The sequence below is a fragment of the Hydra vulgaris genome, chromosome 13 (assembly GCF_038396675.1).
Source record: "Hydra vulgaris chromosome 13, alternate assembly HydraT2T_AEP".
Lineage (NCBI taxonomy): Eukaryota > Metazoa > Cnidaria > Hydrozoa > Anthoathecata > Hydridae > Hydra > Hydra vulgaris.
In genome coordinates this window covers 30013045-30037289 of record NC_088932.1, presented here as the reverse complement: position 1 = coordinate 30037289, position 24245 = coordinate 30013045, and the positions used below count along the sequence as shown (strand labels likewise).

Sequence of the window (24245 nt, the reverse complement as noted above, 5' to 3'; positions counted from 1 at the left end):
ATGAACGGCATCACCGGCGCAGTGGTACCGGTCATCAGTCAATAAATCCCATGCATGGACCAAGCATGGAGAGTTTGCTGGGTACCCATATTAACCCTAAAAAGGTGACACCAAAATAAGCACTTTGTGACAAATTTTCAACTAAAAAATTTGTAGATTATATCTTTTTAATATGTACATATTTAAATTTTATCCAAAATCAGAACACATCAAAAATGCAACATGACAATGTAAAGTTTAAGATTGCTCTGCATCCATTCATGTATATATATATATATATATATATATATATATATATATATATATATATATATATATATATATATATATATATATATATATATATATATATATATATATATATATATATATTCAGGATTTGCCATTATTTGTCTATGAAACAGGCCAATTCACGCTCCCCAATATTTGCCCAATATATATATAACATTTTAATAAAAAATTAAATGATAAATTGATATATTTAAACAAAAAAGTTATTACTGGTCCCATCATAGGACCGTGATTTATTCAGGATTTGCCATTATTTGTCTATGAAACAGGCCAATTCACGCTCCCCAATATTTGCCCAATATTGGGCAACACTACCTAGGCTCTCTAATATTTTTCAAATAAAATTCCAATGAACATGTGCTAGCTGGGTTATTATCTGGCCAAAAAATGTTAAACAAAAAATGAAAAATTAGTTCTTAATATTTTTTAAGTTAATATTATTTCAAAGATTTTTTCCACCCTCATGCGATTCTATTGTTCTATTCATTCATTCTTTTCATTCAAAAAAATATTAAATAAAATAAAGTTAATTATTTATTAATTAGTAAGTAACTTGAATATTTATTTAGACTTCTTTTCCATTAAAAAGGAAAAAAACGTAAATAATTGCAATAATTTAATAACTTAATAATAAAAATTAAAAAATCCCTTTACATGATTTTTTTTCACACTTTCTAGCTAAATTTTAAATTTTTTTAAAGATCAATATAATAAACATATATATCAGTTTAATAACGTACAGATCAATAATCTTCTCTATTTTTCTCTTTATTATTATTTTGCAGTAATTTTTTAATTGTGCATTACGGAAATACATTTTATAAGTTTTTTAATTTTTAATTTTTTGTTTGTTTTATTATGCTGCTTTATATTGTATGTTATTTGTTCTATTTATAGATTATAATATTCTATTTTCAATTATGTTTTTATTAATTTTGTTATATATATATATATATATATATATATATATATATATATATATATATATATATATATATATATATATATATATATATATATATATATATATATATATATATATATATATATATATATATATATTCAGGGGCGTGTCTAGGGGATGTCTGCTACGTCTCTGGACATACCCAATATATATATATATATATATATATATATATATATATATATATATATATATATATATATATATATATATATATATATATATATATACATATATATATATATATATATATATATATATATATATATATATATATATATATATATATATATATATATATATATATATATATGTATATATATATACATATATATATATACATATAATTTTTTTTTTTTTCATAATTTCAATATTTTGTTGAATAAATATGATGCGTCGGTAGATAAAAGCAAACAGAGCGAATAATTATAGCAAAAAAAGCAATAATTAAGCAAACTTTACAAGGTTAATTGTTCGAACGGATGGTAAGGAGTTATTAATTCGGGATAAGAGTTAGATTTACGGTTTGGTATTCTATTATAGTGCTTGTCAAATCGAGAACGGTCTAAAGTTTATTTAAAAAAACGATTTATATAGTTAAACGGAGGTTGTTTTAATTTTTGACTTAAACAAATTAATAAGAAACTTCAATGAACATTTTTATTAACTTAAAAAGCGCTTCATTTTTCAAATATTTTGTTTTATTAATCTAAAAAAAAAAAAGTTATTATTTCTTAGAGAACGAATTTCAGACTTCCCTTTTCAATAACACCCTGAGTAAAGTTTTTGTCAAATTCTATTGATATTTATCATCAGGAGGAGAAGGCTATAATTACCAACAAGCGTATATTAAAATATATCAATGGACATCCCCAATTATTTTATACAAAGCTGTGTATCTTTTTAATTACTTGCATTTTGAACAAAATAAAAATAAAGAAAGCGTTTTAAACATTAAAAATTAAATTCGGACTTCCATGTTATCATACACCCTGTTTGGTATGTATTTATTAAACATTTCTTAAACATAAAATTTAGACAGTTGAATTATTTGCTTAAAATGTCGACTAAGTCTCAAGTTCAAATAGCTCTCCAAACAAAATGCCAATCGGAGTTAGTCCATTGGAAAGAAAGATTGGAAAAAAAATATAACTTGTTTTAAAGACAAACATCTAAATATGAATGTTGCAGGAAATATTAGAGGTTTAGACACCTTTTTACCAAAGACTTTTTCAGAAAAACATTGTGGCAATTTCATTTGTTTAAGGTAGAAATATTTATTTCGTTTCTGTGATTTTTTTTTATTGTTAAGCTTTCTTTGTTATTTTTAAGCTTTCTTATTATTACTGTTGAGCTTTTTTTATTAAACATTTATAAATTTATCTTTATATTAAATCCAATAATATAAATACAATTTATAAATAAATTATAACAACAATAATGAACTAGTTTTCTTATAAAAATATTTTTTATTGAAAAAATTTGCAATTGAAAAATATAATTGTATAACTATGTTTTTATTTTCATATCAGGTCTCAATCAACTGGAAACTGTCTGTACAGTTCTATCTCGTTAGTCATCACTGGGAATAATTCTGTAGTAAATTATTAAGATTATTGACATCAATCGAGCTTTTCTTAAATGCAGACTTCTACTCAAACCATCCAATTTTTCAATCTGTTTTTTGTTACAATAGAAATGTTTTTCCTTGTTTAAAAAACATTCTGCCATTGTCAGTATCAAAAATTTCTTTAGATACAAGAAAGGAAGGCAAAGAGTTAGTACAAGAAGAAGCTGTTCGTAATTGCAATGATAAGAACTGGCCCTCTTTCCTTTGTGTTCTTGGATTATCAAGCATATGTGGAAAAAAAATAGAATGTCTTTACCCAGATAATGGCCTTACTAAGTACAAACTATTATTTAGCCAAATTATTTATTCCCGTATGACCTCTTTTGAAAATTACAAGTCTTTATATCTTCTTTTTTGTCGTGAAAGTTTTTCAAATGATTTTTCTGTCCCTTTTCAACACATTCATTATGTTTTCCCACTTTACTCCAACGACACGGTTCTTCTAAAATCAAAAAGTTATATACTTTCTTATAATTTGCTGTCAACCTTAGGGCATGGAATAGGTGCTCAAAATGATGCTTTTTTGGTAAAAATTGTTTGGTTCAGTGCATACATTATATAAAAAAATTTTAAATTTTTTTTTAAAAGTATTTTTTTAATTTCTCACTTCTCCTCGCTCTCATCTACTTAGGTAATCCACTATCCACTGGTTTAATACACCTTTTATGCCCTAAATCTTGTGCTTTTTTTTACCAGTATTTTGTTATCCACCATTAGTACTAAAAAACAATTTAAAACGTAAAGCTTCCAATGAAAGTAGCAGGATGTTACAGACTAAAATTACTTTTCATAGCAAATCCAAAGATCATGATGACCTTATGGAATCTAATTTAAAAAATAAATCTTTGCATCTTTACAACCAGTTGCCAATATCTAGTTTTAGTAAAGTAACTCAATGTATACCATTTTCTATCCCTTTCTATAATTATGATATTGGCTATTTGGTTTCTAATTATGCTAGTTATTCCAGTGTTGCTAAAACTTTAAGTAATTCTGAAGTTCAACATTTAGTTTAATCTGTTTGTACCTTGTAAAACATTTACTTTTCCTAAAAATTCAAATGGACATAGCTTTCAACTTGCATGGATAAATAAATTTCCATGGCTTACTTATTCAAAAATATTTGATGGCGCTTTCTGTTTAGAATGTGTACTTTTGTTCACAGTTTTCCTTCAGAATGTTTTCTGTTTACCATGTGTACTTCAGAATCCTTTTTTTTTACCATGTGTATTTTTTGGTCACAGTTTTCCTTTAGAATGTACTATAGTAGAAAGGCTGTTCAGTAAACCATTCAACTACTGGAACAATGCTTCTGCTCACTTTAAGAAACATGTATTTGGAAAAAATAATAATAATCTAACCTGCAGAAACAAAGGATTGCATGTTAAAACTGCTGAAGTTTTGTTTTCTTTATCATCATTTTGGTCTTTTAAAACAGAGCCAATTGATATAACCTCTCGAAAAATAATTCAATCACAGATTTCTGAAAATCGTAGATTGTTGTTACCAATTATTGAAACAATTATTCTATGTGGGCGCCTTGGTCTTCCTTTAAGAGGTCATCGAGATAATTTAAAATTTCATCCTGATAGAAGCGAATCTCCTAGTCCTACTGGAGGAAATTTCATCGAACTGCTTCATTTTCTTGTCAAAGCTGGTGATAAAATCCTTGAAGATCATTTAAAATATCATCAAAAAAATGCATCTTATAAATCAAATACATCTCAAAATGAGCTGAAAAATTGTTGCGGAGAAGTAGTTACCGACAAAATAATAGAAGAAATCAAAAAGTCTCAATATTTTACTATTATTGCTGATGAAGCTTCAGACAGTTCAAATATAGAGCAACTTTCTTTGGTTATTAGATTTGTTGATTCTAATTTAGACATAATGGAAGAATTTGTTAAATTTATACATTGTTCAAATGGTGTTACTGGCGAAGGTTTATTTTGTGTTTTATTAAAAGTTATGTCTGTTCTTTCCTTGGATATTAAAAATTGTAGAGGACAATCTTATGATGGTGCTGGAGCAATGGCTGGCCATACTAAAGGGTTGTTTGCTCGTATTTTAAATTTGAATGAAAAAGCTATTTTTACTCATTGTTACAGCCACAGATTTAATTTAGCTTTATGTACATCATGCAATGCGCAGTCTATCAGGAACCTTTTAGCTCATGTAAAAGAGGTATCATACTTTTTGATTCTTTCTCCAACCAAGCAACAAAAATTAGAAGAGCATATTGATAAAATTACTCCATTAGCTTCCCAAAAAAAGTTAAAAGATGTTTGTAAAACATGTTGGATTGATAAAGTACATGACATGGATACTTTTCAAGAGCTTTTTATATTTGTGGTCTCCTGTCTTGAAGAAATGTCCTTAAATATCAATAAAACATTTAATCATACAACATCTACTTCTGCTTCCTCTTTACTAAAGTTAATAACAGGTTTTGATTTTATTGTTGCACTTTGTATAGCAAGAAATGTTTTTGATATAACTCTTCCAATTACACGATTGTTGCAGGCAAAAAGTAATGATATTTATAATGGTTTGAATCTTATCCAGGCATTGAAAGATGCTGTGTGTTCTCTTAGAAATACTGTTGATTAACACCATCAAATTTGCTATAAACAAGCATTAAAAATTCATCAAAGATAAATGTTATAGAAGAAAAGCCTAGAACTTCATTTCAAAAAACAGCTAATACTCCTTTTGAATCTGTCTCTCATTATTTTAAATTGGTTATCACTATTTCTTTGTTAGACCATCTGAGTACTGAGTTAAACACAAGGTTTAATGATACAACTTTAAAGTGTTATAAAGCACTTGTCTTAGTTCCTTCAAAAATGATTGCAGAAGTTCAGTGTTCTAGTGATGCTAATTGGAAAGATCATGTCATAGCTTTCAGTGACTTTTATATAACAGACTTACCAAATCCACTTGCTTTATTGGGTGAGTTTAAACTGTGGGAAGTATATTGAGTAAATTTTAAAAATGAGCTTCCGTCTAATATTACCGAAACATTAAAAGCAATAAATTTTCCTGGATTTGAAAGCATCTTCACTTCGACGTCTGAAAGATTATAAAAGAAGCACAATGGCAGAGGACCGCCTAAATGGTTTAGCTTTAATGAATATTCACACAAAGTTACCTATAGATGTTGAAAAAGTCATCAATAAGTTTGCTATAAATAATCGTAGGTTGTGTTTTAAATAAAATTTTAATAAGAATATAATAAAATAATTAAAAAAATGTATAATAAAAATATAATATATAAAAAATATAAAAATATTATCTTAAAAAAAAAAAAACTCTTTGTTTAACGGCTATTTTCATAGCCACACATCTTTGTAAAAGCATTATTTGCCATTGAACAGAACAGTAATTATAGCCCGCAGTTTATTTACTATTTGGTTTTCAACTTTTTTTTTTGGAGGGGGGGGCGGAAGTTATAGTTTCGAAAAATAAAGTTCATATTGCGTCAAATGTAATAAAAACGCCTAATTTCGCAATCAGTAGATAAGGAATAGTGTCGCAAATATCCCAAACCAAAAGTAGTATACGAATCAACCAATAAGTTGACTCATTTACTCCTAGCGTGCTCTCCCTAAATAAGTCGATGCGTGTATTACTTCATGCGTGCTCTCCCTATATCTAAAAAAATGCTATAGCAGGGATTTTTAAGAATTTTTTTTGCTTCATATAAGAATAGGTCGTGTGTAATTGTTAAGCGTTGGTGCTGATTGGTTATCATCATTTTCTTCTAAAAATAGATAGCGTGCAAAGCGATGATGCTTGATAATGGTTAGCATCATGTGCGATAAAATATCGGGCGATTGCTAAGCCGTCTTACCTCATATATGCGTTTGTCAATGAAGGAAGGAGGGGGGGGGGGATGCTAAAATTTAACATTTTTTGCGAGGGGTTAAAATTGCGACTTACCCAAAAAAATTTCTGTACACGCCCCTAATATTTATGTATTTTTAAAATCCCGTTATATCAAAAACAACAACTGTTATATTAAATTTAATTTCTAAAAAAAGGTTGTCGAAGGTACTCTATGAAAAGGTTGAGGTAATAGTCTTATTATCCATAACCTCTTTGAGTTCTTTTCTATTTTATATTGTAAATTGTATACTATTTCAAAAGACGAAATTTATTATATTATATAACCAGAAAAAAAAAAGTTAGTTATGTTAAGAAGCTTTAAATAATCTGTTTATTTACGTTAAAAAATACCACGAATCAAAAAATATAAATCTGTAGTTTAAATTTTAACCTTATAAATTATACTTTTTAAAAAAAAAATCTGTCTAATATATAATAACAATAATTTTTGTTTTTTGTTTTTTTTTGTTTTCCAAAAATTCATATTTTAAAAATTTAGCAGAATTTCTAGAAGATCATAAAGATTTCTCTCCAAACTAGAAATACAATGTAGTAATTAATTTTTTTTTCAAAATTGGTTTTGATAACATAAATTTTTTATTCAAAATACTAATGATTATAAGAAACATTTTTTACGCTTTGATGTATTTCTCGAAACAGTTTAGAATCAAAATTTAGAACTTAACAAGTTTATCGTATCCTAAAACACACATCCTAAATATTAAACACAAAATGATTTTTAATAGTAATTAGTATGTTTTAAAGCACTTTTTCCATCAGGCTTTTAAGGATGTTTCAAATGGTAGAGATATTATTATGAAAATTTTCCCACTTGTCATTTCTTCTCACTCCCCCTTATTATGTAAGTAAACTATGTACACATCACTGCGATTATCCTCTAGTAAAACAGTTGGTATGTGTAAAATTTAAGAAAAAAAAAAAAAAGCTATATTTTAAGTATTTAAATTTTATTATAAATGTCTGAACGTTTAAACATTTCAAGTAATGACTGATTTCACTTATTACACAACATTTATCATTCTTATTTAAAATAAAGATCTATTTTTTTGTGACTTCATAATTTCATTTCACTGAACACATTTGACTACGCCTGCAAACTATTTATTAGCGGTTTTCGGTGACAAAGCAACTTCAGTGTAAACTTTATTTCTAAAATAATTTTATGCCTTTGTTATAAACTAGTAAGATTAAAAAACGTCTCAAAATATAGAAATATACGTTCTCAATGGCAACGCGATAGTTTCTCGGAGCAACTCTTCCAAGAAATTACTGCACTTATTTTTAGTTCAAGTAATGTTTGATCTCGTGTATTTCCACGTGTATTTTTAGGTATTCAGTTTGCGGTATTAACTATCGTCAAACTATTTTTCTATCCTACTGAATCAACAAACAATGTTGATTAAGCTTATATATCTTGAACAAAAACATCAACAACTCAAGAATAACAAAAAAATATTTATTAGGTTTGATATACAAAAAGCTATGCGGTTTTTTTTATTTGCTTAGTATTAGTCGACATACATTAGGAGATATTGTATGTACTTTACTTTTTTGAGTAGCACTTCTTATTTACTTAATATTATTATTGTTATTATTATTATTATTATTATTATTGTTATTATTGTTATTTTGTTAATAATGTTTTTAATATATATATATATATATATATATATATATATATATATATATATATATATATATATATATATATATATATATATAAATGTATATATATGTAATATATGTATAAAAGTATATATATATATCTATACTTTTATATATATATGCATATATATATATGTATATATATATATATATATATATATATATATATTATATAATATATAACAAATATATATATATATATTATATATACATATATTGTATATATTTATTATATATGTATATTATATTAAATATATATAATATATGTAATATATATATATATATATATATATATATATATATATATATATATATATATATATATATATATATATATATATATATATATATATTAGACATAATGGATAGAAATAATTATTTAAAACAAGCATGCAAGAAAAATATCTGGATTGAATAAAGTTTAATTTTGGGATGTTTCACTTGGAATGAAGTTAAATGAAGCACATTTGCAATACTTGGCTCTCCAATCAAAGTTATTTTCCTTCAAATCTGGTAATTTATTCAAAAAAAGTGGTAGAAAAAAAAACACCAGCTGATAATGTATCTGTTCGGTGGCAAAAAAGGTGGTGTGCTGTTTATTGTAATATGCTGTTTTATTTTGAAAGCGATACATCTCCTAAACCACAGGGAGTTGTATTCTTAGAAGACATTTGTGTTAATCCAGTTAATATTTCAGAGAAAGGTTATGTAAGTTTTATGATTTAGTTTGAATTTACCTCCTCTCTCTCTCTCTCTCTCTCTCTCTCTCTCTCTCTCTCTATATATATATATATATATATATATATATATATATATATATATATATATATATATATATATATATATATATATATATATATATATATATATATATATATATATATATACATGTGTATATTTATATATAAATGTATATATATATATATTTCTTGAATGCCGTAATAGCATAAAATAAGTATTTTTAAAAATAAAACAATATTTATTAATTTTGACATGTTTTGTAATTGTGCATTACATTCTCAAAAGCTTGTTTTTTACAATAAAAAAACTCTGGAATAAATATTTAAAAATAAAAGACTTAACAGAGAAATATTAACGAACAAAAATATATGTAATAAACCAATAAAATAATTTCAAAATGAAACAATAAATAATGAATCAATATAATCAAAATATAGTAACTGTCATTTTAATATGTATATATATATATATATATATATATATATATATATATATATATATATATATATATATATATATATGTATATATATATATATATATATATATATATATATATATTTTAGATATATATACATAGCGGGTACAATGAGTGCCTGGGTGATATCACCCAGGCACCAAGGCTACGAAAGGTGCTAAATTTTCATTGAATACTTGTTTGCTTAAGAATATAAAAATATATAAATTTATAAAAATAATTATAATAAATTATTCAAAAATATAATACGACTATCAGGTCATGTCATAAATAACTGCTGTTCAAAATTTAGAAAGTTGTATAAAACCAAGTTATTAAATGTTGGTATGTTTATGCTTTTCCATCAAACTCAGCATATAATCAAAAAATGACCCCAACTGATTAAAGGTTACCCAGAACATTAGCACTTTTTTAAAAACTGGGTTGTAAACCATTGGAATAAATTAGCGCATGATGTAATTGATGCACCTACAGTAAATTTTTTAAAAAGTATTTTTATAATGCTAATTTGGCTGCAGCAATGTTGATCATCAGCATATGAAAACCTGGTGTTGGTTTCCTTCATCAATATTAAACTTTTTATGTATGAGTTTCATTGATTATTGTTAAAAGTTAATAAAAATCTTAGATCTTTTAGTTTTGAGCTGCAGTCCCACTAGATCGAAGATCTTTCTTTACAAACTTTCGAACACCAAACGTTCTACTCAAGTTGCTGCTATAAAACTAGTTTCAAAAAGATCACAGGAAATTACTGTTGCTCTAAAGGCCTTGCTTTACCTTCTACCAAAACATGGACCCATAATGAGCAGATGACTTGTCTTGGTGATGAAACAGAATTATTTGCAAAGCAAATAATAATAGCAAAATGCAATGAACCTGGATATGCTGTTTTTTTCTATGAGTTCTCCGAACTTAAGCTTAAAGTAAATATTTCAAACGTGCGGTTTGTCATTTCATTTAACAAGTTGAATTTAAAATTACGATTGTAATTGTCACTACTGGAAACATTTTAGGCTTCCTCAACCAAATATACTCAAAGGGTCTATACTATAGACTCTATAGCCTGTTTTCCAAAATAAATGCATTCTAATTAGAATTTTTTAACGCAATGCTAGAACCTGCCGCAGAAGGTGAATGACCTTTAAGTAAACTAAAATTGATTTAAAAAAATGATTTTAGGGCCACTATAAAACAAAAGATTTAAGAACGTCTATTGGACATACATGTTGAAATTAAATTGGGTACAACTCTGTTGTAAGATGTCATAATAATAATAAAAATTTTTGCTAGTAAAAAAGCAAAAAAAAAGAGGTTTTAACATTAATTCAAAAAATCTACTTATAATCCATTATTTAATCCAGATTAGATCCAGACTTACATAAAAACATGGATGTAAGTTATCAGTTTTTGAAATAAAAACACAGTCATTAACTTGTATAGTTGTACATGCTTTTATTTAAAAACTTTGTATGCTTATATAGCCTAATTGGCTACTATGCTCTGGGTGTCATAAAAGTTGTTGACGGCCATGATTATGCATGTGCATTTTTCCGCTAACCAATCAATTAAAATCTTTTAGTATTAGCAATGATTGGGTTCAAATAGTAAAATATAAGAGTAAAAATTTAAAAAAGCCAGTTGAAAATGTAACAATCAACAAGTTAAATGAGAGTGAGAAAGGCAAGAAAAATATTATTGTTTATGGAGTACCTGAGTCGAAAAAAGAAGTATTTTTTGAAAAAAAAAAAAGAAGATGAACTTGCAATTAAAGGTATTTTGTCTTTCATTAATAAAGCTGAAATAAAGCCAGTATATTTGAAAAGGTTGCGTTCTAAAGATTCAACAAAACCTGGTCCTATCCTTGTTGAACTTAGTGAACCGAGTCTACAAAATCCAATACTTTTAGCAGCCAAAAACTTGAGAAATAGCGAAGTTTATAAATCAGTATATATAAGTCCAAAATTTAACTGAAGCAGAAAGGTAATTGCATTATCAACTTAGACAAGAGAAAAACAGATTAAGTTCAGAATTGAATTCTAACTCTCCCTTTCAATATAGAATCTGTCGAAATCAAATCCAAAAATTCAAAAAAACTTATAATTTAAATAAAGAGTTCTATCAAAATAGAGGAAATAATATTTTTTGGAAATGCATGAACCTAAATGCAACATCTTTGGAAAATAAATTTGATGAATTTAAGGTTGTTGTCAGTACAAATCATCCATATCTAATTACCGAGACTTGGTTCAAAAGTGTCTCAGTCAATATTCAGGAGTATAATATTTATAGAAGAGATAGATGTGATGGTTGAAGAGGAGGTGGTGTATGTCTTTATGTAAAAAGTTTGATTGATTCATATGAGCTCAATAATATTCAGTTTAGTTGAATCTGGGTTGTATTGTTCTTTGGTAAAGATAAATATTTAGTTGGTTGCCTTTATAGACCAAGTGATTTTATTCATATGGCTGCTTTTGATTTTTTATTTAAAGAGGCTAGAAATTATGTTGATAAAAAAGGGTTTAAAGATGTTTTAATTATAGGAGATTTTAATTTTCCTTCAATAACTTGGTCTAATGGAAATGTATCTTCTGTTAATAACAATTCAGGGATTGAACATATCTTCAGTAACACATTAAATGACACTTTTCTATATCAGAATATAAACACTCCAACTTTCCAAGTCTGAAATGAAATAGCAGTTAATATATTGGATTTGATTTTTACGACTGAATTTGGAAATGTATGTGCAATAGATACACAGTTTGTGCTTGGTAATACCACTAAAGGACATTTGGTAATATTTTTTAATTACTTTCTTAAAAATAAAATGAAACTTCTACCTGTGAACTGTTGTAAATTTGTTTACAAAAAAAGTGAATTATGAAAAAATTTCTCAATTTATTTTAACTGTTGACCAGGTACAACTGTACAAAAGTACGCCAGTTGAGGATATGTATAATGAATTGATTTATTACTCCAACATTGCAAGCAAATTATTTATTCCCGCTACTGATGTCTCACAAATTAGAAGTATCAAAACTCCATGGATAAATAAAGGACTTAAATCCCTGATTAGTAAAAAGAAAAATTTTAGATACAGAAACTGCGCTCAAAAATTAAAAGATGCTAATTTGAGTAAAGATTATAAACTACTATGTTGGATTATAAAATCTGAAGTAAAGCATTCTTGAATGAATTATGAACAAAACTTAGTTAAAAAAGCAAAATCCAAAATTGCTATATAAATATATTAACAATCAGTTAGTGGTAAAAGATTCAATAAAAGCTTTACAAAAAGACGAGGGATATATTTCACAAGATCAAGTTGAAATCGCTAATGTTTTAAACAAATGTTTTCAAGATGTATTTGTTATTGAACCTGATGGTGCTCTTCCTAAGTTTGAGTCAAGAATCGGCGATTGTGGTAAAAATTTTTCCAATGTATCTCCTGGCGAAATCAATTATAATGATGTTTTGAAGAGACTTCAGAGTCTTAACAAAAATAAAGCCTTCGGACCTGATATGCTCCATCTTGCCATGCTAAAGAATGCTTCAGAGACCTTTGCACTTCCTTTAACATTAATCTTCAGAGAATCATTAGCTTCAAGCCAACTTCCAAGTCAATTTAGATCTGCAAGTATAACTCCTCTTTTCAAAAAAGGTGACAAGGCAGTTGCAGCTAATTATAGACCAGTTTCCCTCACATCAGTTGTGTGCAAAATACTAGAAGGTATTATTCTTAACAGAATTGAAATTTATTTTTACAAAAATAATTTGATATCAACACGGATTCATAAAGAGTAAATCATGCACAATAAATCTATTAGAAACAATTGATTTTATAACATTAAACATCGAAAATCATACTCCAGTTGATGTTGTTCTACTAGATTTTGCAAAGGCCTTTGACACAGTTCCTCATAACAGATTTTTACTAAAATTAAGAGCTTATGGTATTAATGAGTTAGTACTGAAATGGATTGCATCTTTTCTCACAAATATGAGACAGAGAGTAGTTAAGGGTGACATTTTCTCTAATTGGGTTGATATTTTTAGTGGTGTGTTTTTGGACCATTCATTTTTGTTGTCTATATTAATGATTTTCCAGACACAATCAAAAATGTTTTAAAGTTATATGCTAATGATACCAAAATTTTGTCAATAGTAAATTCAGATTTTTGTGTCAAAGAAATCCAGAATGACTTAAATAAAGCATGATTATAAATAATAGACAATAAATGGTTGCTGAAATTCAACATATACAAGTGTTTAGTGATGCACTATGGCTTAACTAATAAAAATTATCCACTTTTCATTAATGGTATACAACTTCATGATTCTAAGTCTGAACCAGAGGAGTTATATTTTCTACAAATTCTAAATGGAAAGATCAAGTAACTATGGCAATTGGAAAAGTAAATCAAATGCTGGGACGAATAAAGAAATTGTTTGCAAGCTCTGATTGTCAACTTATGAAATCTCTTTATTTAACATTCATTCGTCCACTTCTTGAATTTACAATTCCAGTTTGGTTTCCTTATATGAAAGGAGATTGTAATGCGATTGAGAAAATACAACACAGAGCAACTAAAATTGTTTCATCAATTACCAGTCTCAATATGAAGATCAACTTATTGCTTTAGGCTTAACAACCTTAACTGAGAGAAGAAAACAGGGAGATTTGATAACATTATACAGACTTATGTAAAGTATTGACAAGTCAAACATAGGAAAATGTTTTCCACTTGTTAAAAATTCTTTAAGAGCTGATTGTTTTAAATACCAAAAAGAATTCACAAAACATCCTTCGAGGGAACATTTTCTTTTTAACAGAAAGCTCAAACAAATATTCTTCATTAAAGCTATAAGTTTTTCTCTCTACCTTATTTTTATTCTACACATGTTTTTGGAAGTAAACAGTTTGTTTTGTAGTGTTTGAAAGTTTACATTTTTTTAAAGTTATAACCATGTTCGATAAAAACTTTTTTTTTATTATTCTGTTTTTTTAAATCATATAGCTTAAAATTTTTTAAACTAAGTTTGTAAGTATTATATATATATATATATATATATATATATATATATATATATATATACAATCTTCGGAATAAGGTTTGGCTTTCAGCAATCCCGACCTAACTGCCAACCTCAAAGTATTTGAGATCGGCAAAAAATTGCTGACCTCATTTCTATGTTTTATGGTCAGACCTTTGTATCAAATAATTTTTGCCGACCTGATGCCGAACTCAAAAAGATTGAGGTTGGCAAATTATTGCCGACCTCATTTTTCCTAATTCCGAGGGTTGCATAAATATATATATATATATATATATATATATATATATATATATATATATATATATATATATATATATATATATATATATATATATGTATATATATATATATATATATATATATATATATATATATATATATATATATATCTATATACATACACACACACACACACACACTCTATAATGCATTTATATAACCATTTGCTTACCAGTTTTGCCTATTTTTATAGCATTTAGTTATTTCAGAAAAAAAAGAAAAATTAAGAATAGTGAAAGAAAAGATTGCTGCCTCATGCCAAACCTTTAGTCAATGTAGCGACACTATTTTGCCACAACAGACTATAACTCTATGTATCTGCTGAGGCCCCTGACAGCAGATACATAGACCCCCCCCCCCCCCCCTATATAGTCTATGTATCTGCTGAGGCCCCTGACAGCAGGCTATTTCAGTGTGATTTCACCCTTCTTATCTAAACACGCATTTATAGTTGTACATATATATATATATATATATATATATATATATATATATATATATATATATATATATATATATATATATATATATATATATATATATATATATATATATAAGTAGTATAAAAAGGGCATTCCAGGCCAAAATGTTTTCAACCATATACCTATCCATATTCTCATATCATAATTCAACTATATCTATAACCTTAAACTCATATTATATTTAACATATTGTCCTAACTATAATTTACAAGCTAAAATAAAATAATATGTAAAATAATGGTAGTATAACAACTATAATACATTAGTATATTATGGTTACAAACTATAAACCCTGAGCTAAAAAAAATTTTTGTAATTTTTCATAAATCAATTTTTCAGACTTATCAATTCTTTATTATCAACCTATGAGTTGAACGAATCAGGGTACCCATACCACTTTACTAATGATTTGTTTTTGAGTTTACGAATAACTTTTTCAATCCTAAATATGTTTTGATCAGTTTTTTGCATTTCTTGTTCATAAAAAGTATCTTGTATTTCTTCATTATTATCGTAAGTTATTTTATACGTTTTTAGATCTGTAAACTGAATCTGGGACACTGTAAAAACTTCTTCAGTCCATCTCGGTGTGTATCTTTTTTCAAGCGTTCCCTTCTTTTTAGTAATCCTAATTCTATCACTTATTGAAAACTTTGATTTTACAGACTCTGATTGTGCATTTCCATTTAGATTTAACCAAACAATATTTTCATTATTTTTATCACTAGCTTCAACTGGTGTCATTTTAATTGAGGAATACTTTGTGTTGTTGTATTTATTTATCATTTCATCTAAAACATCAATATATTTTCTAGTAGAATTAGCTGAAAAGTACTTAAACATTTTATCTTTCATTGTTCTATTCCAACGTTCAACTATGCAACTTTTTTCTACATTTTCAGTTGAATATAACTCAACACCAAGCGCTTTAACATGCTTGTTATAAAATTCTAAGCCTTTATCTACCCACATTTTTGACACTTTCTTTCTTTGAAGATTTTATTTAAAGCATTAGCAACATCAACTCCAGTTTTACTTTTCAATGGAACAATCCATCCATACTTCGAAAAAACATCTATCACCATTAATAAGTATTTTATACTGTCATTGAATTTGGAAAAAGATTTCATTTTAACTAAATCAGCAGCCCATACTTCATCGAATCCATTTACAATAACTTTTCTTTTTCTGAAATGTTTTACAACTGGTCTATGAAGTTCGTTTGCAAGTTTGTCAGTTTATTTCAGACCCATAAGAGTTACTTCTTTATTCCTGTCTTTTTTACTGATTGTTGGTAGTTTTTTTGAGTAGTTTTAGTTACAACACCCAATCCAAACTTGGCTTTGGATGATATAATAGGTTTTATAATACCTCATTCAATTCTTTCATGTATTGTCAGGTTTCTTAAAGCATCCATTTCTTCGATCATAATTTCATAAGAGCTGAATTTCTTCGATCATAAGAGCTTGTATTAAGTTATGATGGTTATGGAGCTAGTATTAAGTTATCACATTCAGATCAAAAGAAATAATCCACTAATACACAAATTTATAAACAAATATATAACAGATGAACCTCTAAAAATACTTCTTCATTCTAAAGTACACAAAGATTTGGAGCACCCTTCAGTATTAATAACTGAGAAAAAATATGAAATATTTGCACAACACGACATTACAATAAAATCTCTATCACATCAATATATTCTTTTAAAATTTGGTGTAGTAGTTAATGAAGGTGTTGCGTTAGTTTTATTAAAAGAAGAACTTAAATTAAAAATGTTAAGTTTACAAAACTCTGTAATATCAGAGACTGTTGATGATATTATAATAAATGTTGTTAATAATTCTTATTCTGATGTATTTATTAAAAAAGGAGAATATGTTTTGTGAATTTATTGTAAATATTTAAAAAAAATAAAATCTACAGATACTACATTTGGGATACATAAATAAATTGTAAAGATCAAGCTGATAAATTTGCACTCACTTTTTCAAATTCTTATCCTGAAGCAAATAGAGAGACAATGATATCTGTTTCTAAAGAACTATTTCCTTATCATGAAGAAAATAAAGATATGAGGCTAGGAAAAAATACAGCAGGTTATCTAAAAATGTATGCTACTAGTATAAAATCTTCATATACTACATTTGGGATACGTAATGAAGATGGTATATTTTATATTGGAAAAAAGCCAATACATATTATTGATGATAATGTAACTATTGATGATGAAACATATTATGGTACTCCTGGTCTTTGGGAGTTGTTAACAAAGTTTAAACCTGGTAAGGGAATATATAATGAAGTTTACCTTAAAAAATATCGAGATATATTAATACAAACAGATGCAATTACAACTGAAAACCCATACAAACCAAAGTCGTCTTGAAGTGGAAAAATACAGAGAAATAATAGCCCCCATTTGGAGAGATATAAAGAAAAATGAGAAGCGTAAATCAAAAAGAAATGGAATTGGAGGAAGAACAAACATAAAAACTGTAATTCTTCCTTGCGACCCTAATGCTTTAATTGAAATGCTTGATTTGTGTATAGCTGCACGGAAAGCAGGTAACACTGGAGCAAGAAATTAAGCTGTTGCAATTTGTGATGAATTATCAAGACAAGGTATAATAAATAGTTCAAAGTATAAAGCAATATAAAATAATTTATAATATATCAGTGCATATAAAAAAAAAATATATATAGTACATAATAATAATAAATATAAATACAAAACATAAATAATAAACATAAATACAAAAAAAAATAAAAATAAATACTAATAAACATAAAAATATATAGTACATAAAGTACATAAAAAAAAGAAGCTAATTATTCATAATAAGAGACATAAAAAAAACGATAAAATAAAGAAACATGCTATTGGAGGAAGTGGTATATTTGAAAGTATAAGAGATTTATTTAAACAAATAAAAGCGTCAAATGTAACAAGAGTATCATCAGCTATGTTGAAGAAGATGGCTGCTACTGATTTAGGAAAAACTGCAATAACCGCTGCTAAATCAGCAGGAAAAGAACTTTCTACATCAGCGATAGAAGCTGCTAGAAATGCTGCAGTTGAAAAAGGAAAACAAATAATTGATAAAGCATCTTCAAAAATAGTTTTACAACCTGCTATTAGTGAAAAAAGTAAAGAAATACTTTCAAATTTGGTTAGATCCAATGAACTGATTAATAATGGATCTGAAAGATCTAAAAAAAATAATGCAGATGAAGTAACAACAAATATAAATAAAATGATGATGGGTTCTGCAATAAGATCAGTAAAAAAAATCTCAAATGAAAATGCTATAAGAATAGATGATCTCCACTTGCGTAGTAGACTTGCTAAATTTTTTATATAGTTTTTTAAGAATTGTCAATCAAAAATTTTTTTTTTATATTAAATATAAAAAAATAAAATGATGACTTCTGAAGTATTAAATTTTACAGAAATGCCAGTTGTAGATAATGGAATTGAAAGATTTAAATTCCATGAATATGAGCCAGTGGCTCATACAAATCTAAATAGTGCTGGAGAAATAAGAATCAACATTGAGCAACAAGATTTGTTCACACTTCCATCTGAAGCTTATCTCTTATTTGAAGGACAACTTGTTAAAGCTGATGGAACAGCTTATGCTAATACAGATGCAGTGACGCTTACAAATAATGGAATTATGCATTTATTCAGTGAAATATTATAGCAATTATCAAACCAAGATATAGAAACTGTTTATTACCCAGGTCGAGCAACTACAATGTTAGGAATGCTTAAATACCCAAATGACTTTCAATTAGCGCAAGGATCAATCAATTCAATTGTGGTATAAAGATAATGCAAAAACACCAGTACTTGCTGATAACTCAGCGTTTTCAATAAAACAATCATACATAATTTAGAAACCAACTACAAAAGGAACATTTTCATTTTGAATACCTTTAAGACATTTTTGGATTCTGTGATGATTACGATAAAGTTATTTATGGATTTAAACATACAATAACTCTTAAAAGAGATAGTGACAATGACGCAATTTTAAAGCTTGCTGGTGTAGCTGCAGCAAAAGTTAGTCTTGATAAAATATCACTGTTTATATCACATGTGATCCCATCAGATGTAGAAAGGATTATTCTTTATAAATCTATCGAATCAAAAGCGACACTTCCAGTAAGTTTTTGAGCGCATCAGTGTGATACTATACCTGTTGCACAATCTAATTCATTTTCTTGGAGATTGAGCGTAAAGTCATCTCCTGAATATCCAAGATACATTATTGTTGGATTTCAAACAAATAATAGTGGAGACCAAAATGCTAATGCTTCAATATTTGATCATTGCGACTTGAAAAATGTGTACATTATGCTTAATCAAGAAAGATATCCTGCTGTTGGTTATAATTTGTCATTCCCAAATCAGCAATTTTCAAGAGCTTATAGAGATGCAGCTGTGTTTAATGAAAAATTTTATGGAATGAATGAATTGATCACACACAGTAAAATAACTCCTTCTGACTATAAAGATTTATACCCACTTTTTGTTTTTGATGTTAGTAAACAATCAGAAAGATTAAAATCATCAACAGTAGATGTACAAGTTAAAGCAACATTTAATACAGCTGTTCCAGCAGGTACTGATGCATATGCTGTTGTAATATCTGATAGAATGATAGAATTTCAATCAGGCGGGAATAAAATGAATGTTGTTTATTAAATTTTTTTGTAAATTTATTAATTTTTTTTTCTTTATATATTAAAAAGAATAAAATATACAAAGAAAAGTTTAAAAAATCTATTAGAAGAAAATAATATTTCAATCTGACAATCTCGCTACATTGCTAATGATTGCTATTGAAAATGGGTTGTTATATAAAGAATCTATTATGACTGAAGTGAAGGAAGTAAATGAGAAGAATCTAGTTGGGAGACCTAGAAAAAATCGTCAAAAAGAAGAAAAAGAAATAGATCCAAAATATGAAAGATTAAGAACAATAAAGAAAAAATCAGTCACTGTTAAATTGACTAACATGGAAACAGGAGAAATTACAATATATAAATCATTATATGGTGCTATGCGTGAAACTAAGCATGGATGAAGATATCTTGAATTACGCGATGGAAAAGTTGATAATGGGTTTAAAATTGAAATATTAAATTCTGAAAAATTAAAAAAATAAAATCTTGTCATATAAAAAATGGAAAATATACTAGATGAACCTATTCCAGATATAACATCTTCAGAAATTTTAACTCCTACACCTTTTATATATAGAACATTGAGAATTACAAAAGAGCAGGAGATAGCAAAATATCGAAATATTACTTATTATTGTAGAATACAAGGATGGGGATGTATTTAAAAATCAGAATAAATGTAAAAAAATAAAAGATGCTTAAAAAACATTTTGTGTGCTTTGTAAATATTTTTAATAATAAAAATTCGTCAAGATTTTTTTATTTTGAAAAATCATTTAAAAAAAATGAAAATTAAAAAAAAAATATCTTGCTCTATAAAAATGGAAAATAAAAATGTCAGAGAATTACAACAAATCACAAAAGAGCAAAAAATTAAATATTATTATAGAATGAGAAAAAGTTAATTATTAGAAGCGTTAGCGCACACACCTGTTGAGCGCACACAAACGCAATCTACATCAGTTGAACAGAGAAATATATTAGATGATCCTATTCCAGATATATCATCTTCAACAATTTTAACTCCTACACCTTATATTGCAACTAATACATCAATATCTCGAAAAGAATCAAATAATTCTATTGCAAATTGGATTATGTCTTTTGTTCCTGATAAAATTAAAAAAACAGCTAATGAAAAGATTGAAGCATAAAAATCTAAAGTTGTAGAGTTGTATAATAAGTTTTACAAAAACCCAATAGAATTTAAATTAAAGATTAAAAATGTTAAAAATGTGACAAAACAATTTACAGCTAAAAGGATAGAAGGTTACGATGCTTTATCCTTCATAAATGCTGCTAAAAATAATGCTATTAAAGTACTAAAAGAGAATAAAAAGTTTATATAGTTCTCTATTGTGAAATGGAGCGTACTGATATTAATCAGTATGCTCCATTTAGAACAAATAATTAAGTTGTATTAGAAACAACAGATTTAGATGAGTTTTATGAAATAAGCAGAAAATTTTAGAATCATTATAATTATATCAACAAGCAGGATCAGGTTGGAGATTTGTTTCTGTTGAAAAAATGGATATAAATATTATTGAGTATAATCCTATTAAAGCTAAATCATATATTCCACTTGATAAAAATTTAGAAAATAAATTAATATAAAAAATGAAGAAAATTGTTTTAAGTAGTGTATTGCAAGAGCATTAAATAAAAAAGATCCTGAAAGAGTAGATAAAGAGCTTAAAGATCAAGCAGAAAAAATAAACTGGGAAAAAATAGATTTTCCAGTATCATTAAATCAAATCACACCATTTGAGAAAAACAATACAGATATAAGTGTCAATGTATATGGTTATGAAAACTCAGAAGTTCATATTTTGCATGCATCAAAGTATAATGATCGCAAACATTTAATAGATTTACTATTGATCTCAAATGGTGAAACTAATCATTACTTTTTAATAAAAAAATTAAGCAGATTACTTTCATCACAAACATCTAATAAACATTAGATGTCATTAGATAAACATTAGATTGCAAAAAACACTATTGTAGAAATTGTTTGTTAGGATCTAATTCAGAAGAATCTTTATCTAATCATAAATCGTATTGTGAAACACATGATTCAGTATGTATCGAACTTCCACCACCAAATTCAACAATGCAATTTACTAATCACAATAAATCAATGAGAATTCCGTTTGTACTATATGCTGACTTTGAAAGTTTTATCAAACAAATTGACACTTGTGAACCAAATCCGAATGAATCTTATACTAAACAATATCAGAAACATATTTCAGGTTCATTCTGTTATTATATTAAATGTTTTGATGAAAGTTATCAAAACATCAAAATTTATCAAAGTAAATTAGCCACATTTACTGCAAGTAGTGAAACAGATGATGTTGCACAAATTTTTGATAGCTTAGAAAAAGATATTAAGAAAATTTATAACAAGATTAAATTTCCAAAAAAGATGATATTTACTACTGAAAACAAGCATGATTTTAATGCAGCAATATCATGCCACATTTGTAGAGAAGATCTTGGAAAAGATAAAGTACGTGACCATTGTCATATTACTGGAAAATATAGAGGTGCTGCTCATCAAAATTGTAATTTAAATTATAAAATTCTAAAATTCTTTCCAGTACTACTTCACAATTTATCTGGTTATGATTCTCACTTATTTATAAAGAAATTATCAGGAGGAAAATTGAGTTGTATACGAAACAATGAAGAAAAGTATATTAGCTTTTCTAGAGTAATTAAAATTGATGAGTATATTAAAGAAGGTAAGAAAGTTGAAGTTAAACGTGAACTTCGTTTCTTAGATTAGAGACTTAGAGGTATAGATTTATGCCTTCTAGTTTAGATGCTTTATCAAAGAATTTAGCAAAAGACCAGTGCAAAAATATCGAAAAATTATATTCAGATAAAAAATTAAATTTGTTACTAAGAAAAGGTGTATACCCATATGATTGGGTTGATTCTATTAATAGATTTAACGAGACACAATTACCACTACAAGAACCATTCTTTTCAAAATTAAACGATGAAGATATAAGTGATGATGATTACTCACATGCACAAAATGTATGGAATGAGTTTAATTGCAAAACATTTAGAGATTATCATAACTTGTACAATGTTTCAGATGTGTTTTACTAGCTGACGTCTTTGAAAATTTTAGAGATGTTTGTATGAATTGTTATAAATTAGATCCTGCTTGGTATTATACATCAACAGGATTAGCTTGGGATGCAGCATTGGAGAAAACAAAAATAAAATTAGAATTGCTAAGTGATTACGATATGATACTAATGATAAAGAAAGGTATAAGAAATTAGGTGGAATTAGTATGATATCAAATAGGTTAGGAACTTCTAATAATAAGTACATGGGTGATGAGTATGATCAAAGCAAAGCATTAACATTCATCCAATATTTAGATGCTAATAATTTATATGGATGGGCAATGAGTAAACTACTTCCAACACATGGTTTTAAATGGATGGGTGAAAATGAAATAGAAAACTGGAAATCCATTCCATGTATACTAGAGGTAGATTTAGATTACCCTGAATATCTACATGATGAACATAACGATTATCCACTTGCACCTGAAAGATTAAATATTGATAAAGTTGAAAAATTAGTCCCTAACTTGAATAATAAGAAAAAGTATATAGTGCATTATGAAATTCTTAAATTGTATGAAAGATTAGGATTAAAGATTACTAAAATTCATAGAGGCATAAAGTTTGAAGAAAGAGCATGGCTAAATGAATACATTGAACTAAATACAAACCTTAGAACTAAAGCAACTAATGATTTTGAAAAAGACTTTTTTAAACTCATGAACAATTCAGTATTTGGAAAAACAATGGAGAATGTTGAAAACAGAGTTGATATTAGATTAGTAACAGACAGAAATGAAGCTATTAAACTAGCATCAAAACCGAACTTTGAAAGTAGAACAATATTTGATGCTAATTTAATAGCAATACATATGAAAAGAACAAAATTAAAATATGCTAAACCAATTTACTTATGAATGTGTATATTAGATTTGAGCAAAACTCTAATGTACG

The 24245-nt window shown here is 26.7% G+C and overlaps 2 protein-coding genes across 2 annotated transcripts in view; both read left to right on the top strand.

The window, feature by feature from the left end:
- Positions 1–2291: 2291 nt before the first annotated feature.
- Positions 2292–6137, top strand: LOC136089495 (52 kDa repressor of the inhibitor of the protein kinase-like). Its single transcript, XM_065815524.1, has 2 exons — positions 2292–2522; positions 2788–6137. The coding sequence occupies exon 2, from the start codon at positions 4776–4778 to the stop codon at positions 5493–5495; it is 720 nt and encodes a 239-aa protein (XP_065671596.1). The 5' UTR covers positions 2292–2522; positions 2788–4775; the 3' UTR covers positions 5496–6137.
- Positions 6138–8806: 2669 nt separating this feature from the next.
- The window catches only part of LOC100202895 (ras-specific guanine nucleotide-releasing factor 1), an 82858-nt gene continuing 67419 nt past the window's right edge, over positions 8807–24245 (top strand). The window contains exon 1 of the mRNA XM_065815523.1: positions 8807–9167. Within this exon, the coding sequence (XP_065671595.1) occupies positions 8916–9167 (252 nt within the window). The 5' untranslated portion in view covers positions 8807–8915. The remainder of the gene's footprint in view (positions 9168–24245) is intronic.

Coding starts and splice junctions, on each gene's coding strand:
- LOC136089495 (XM_065815524.1), top strand. CDS start 4,776: ATGGAAGAATTTGTTAAATTTATACATTGTTCAAATGGTGTTACTGGC.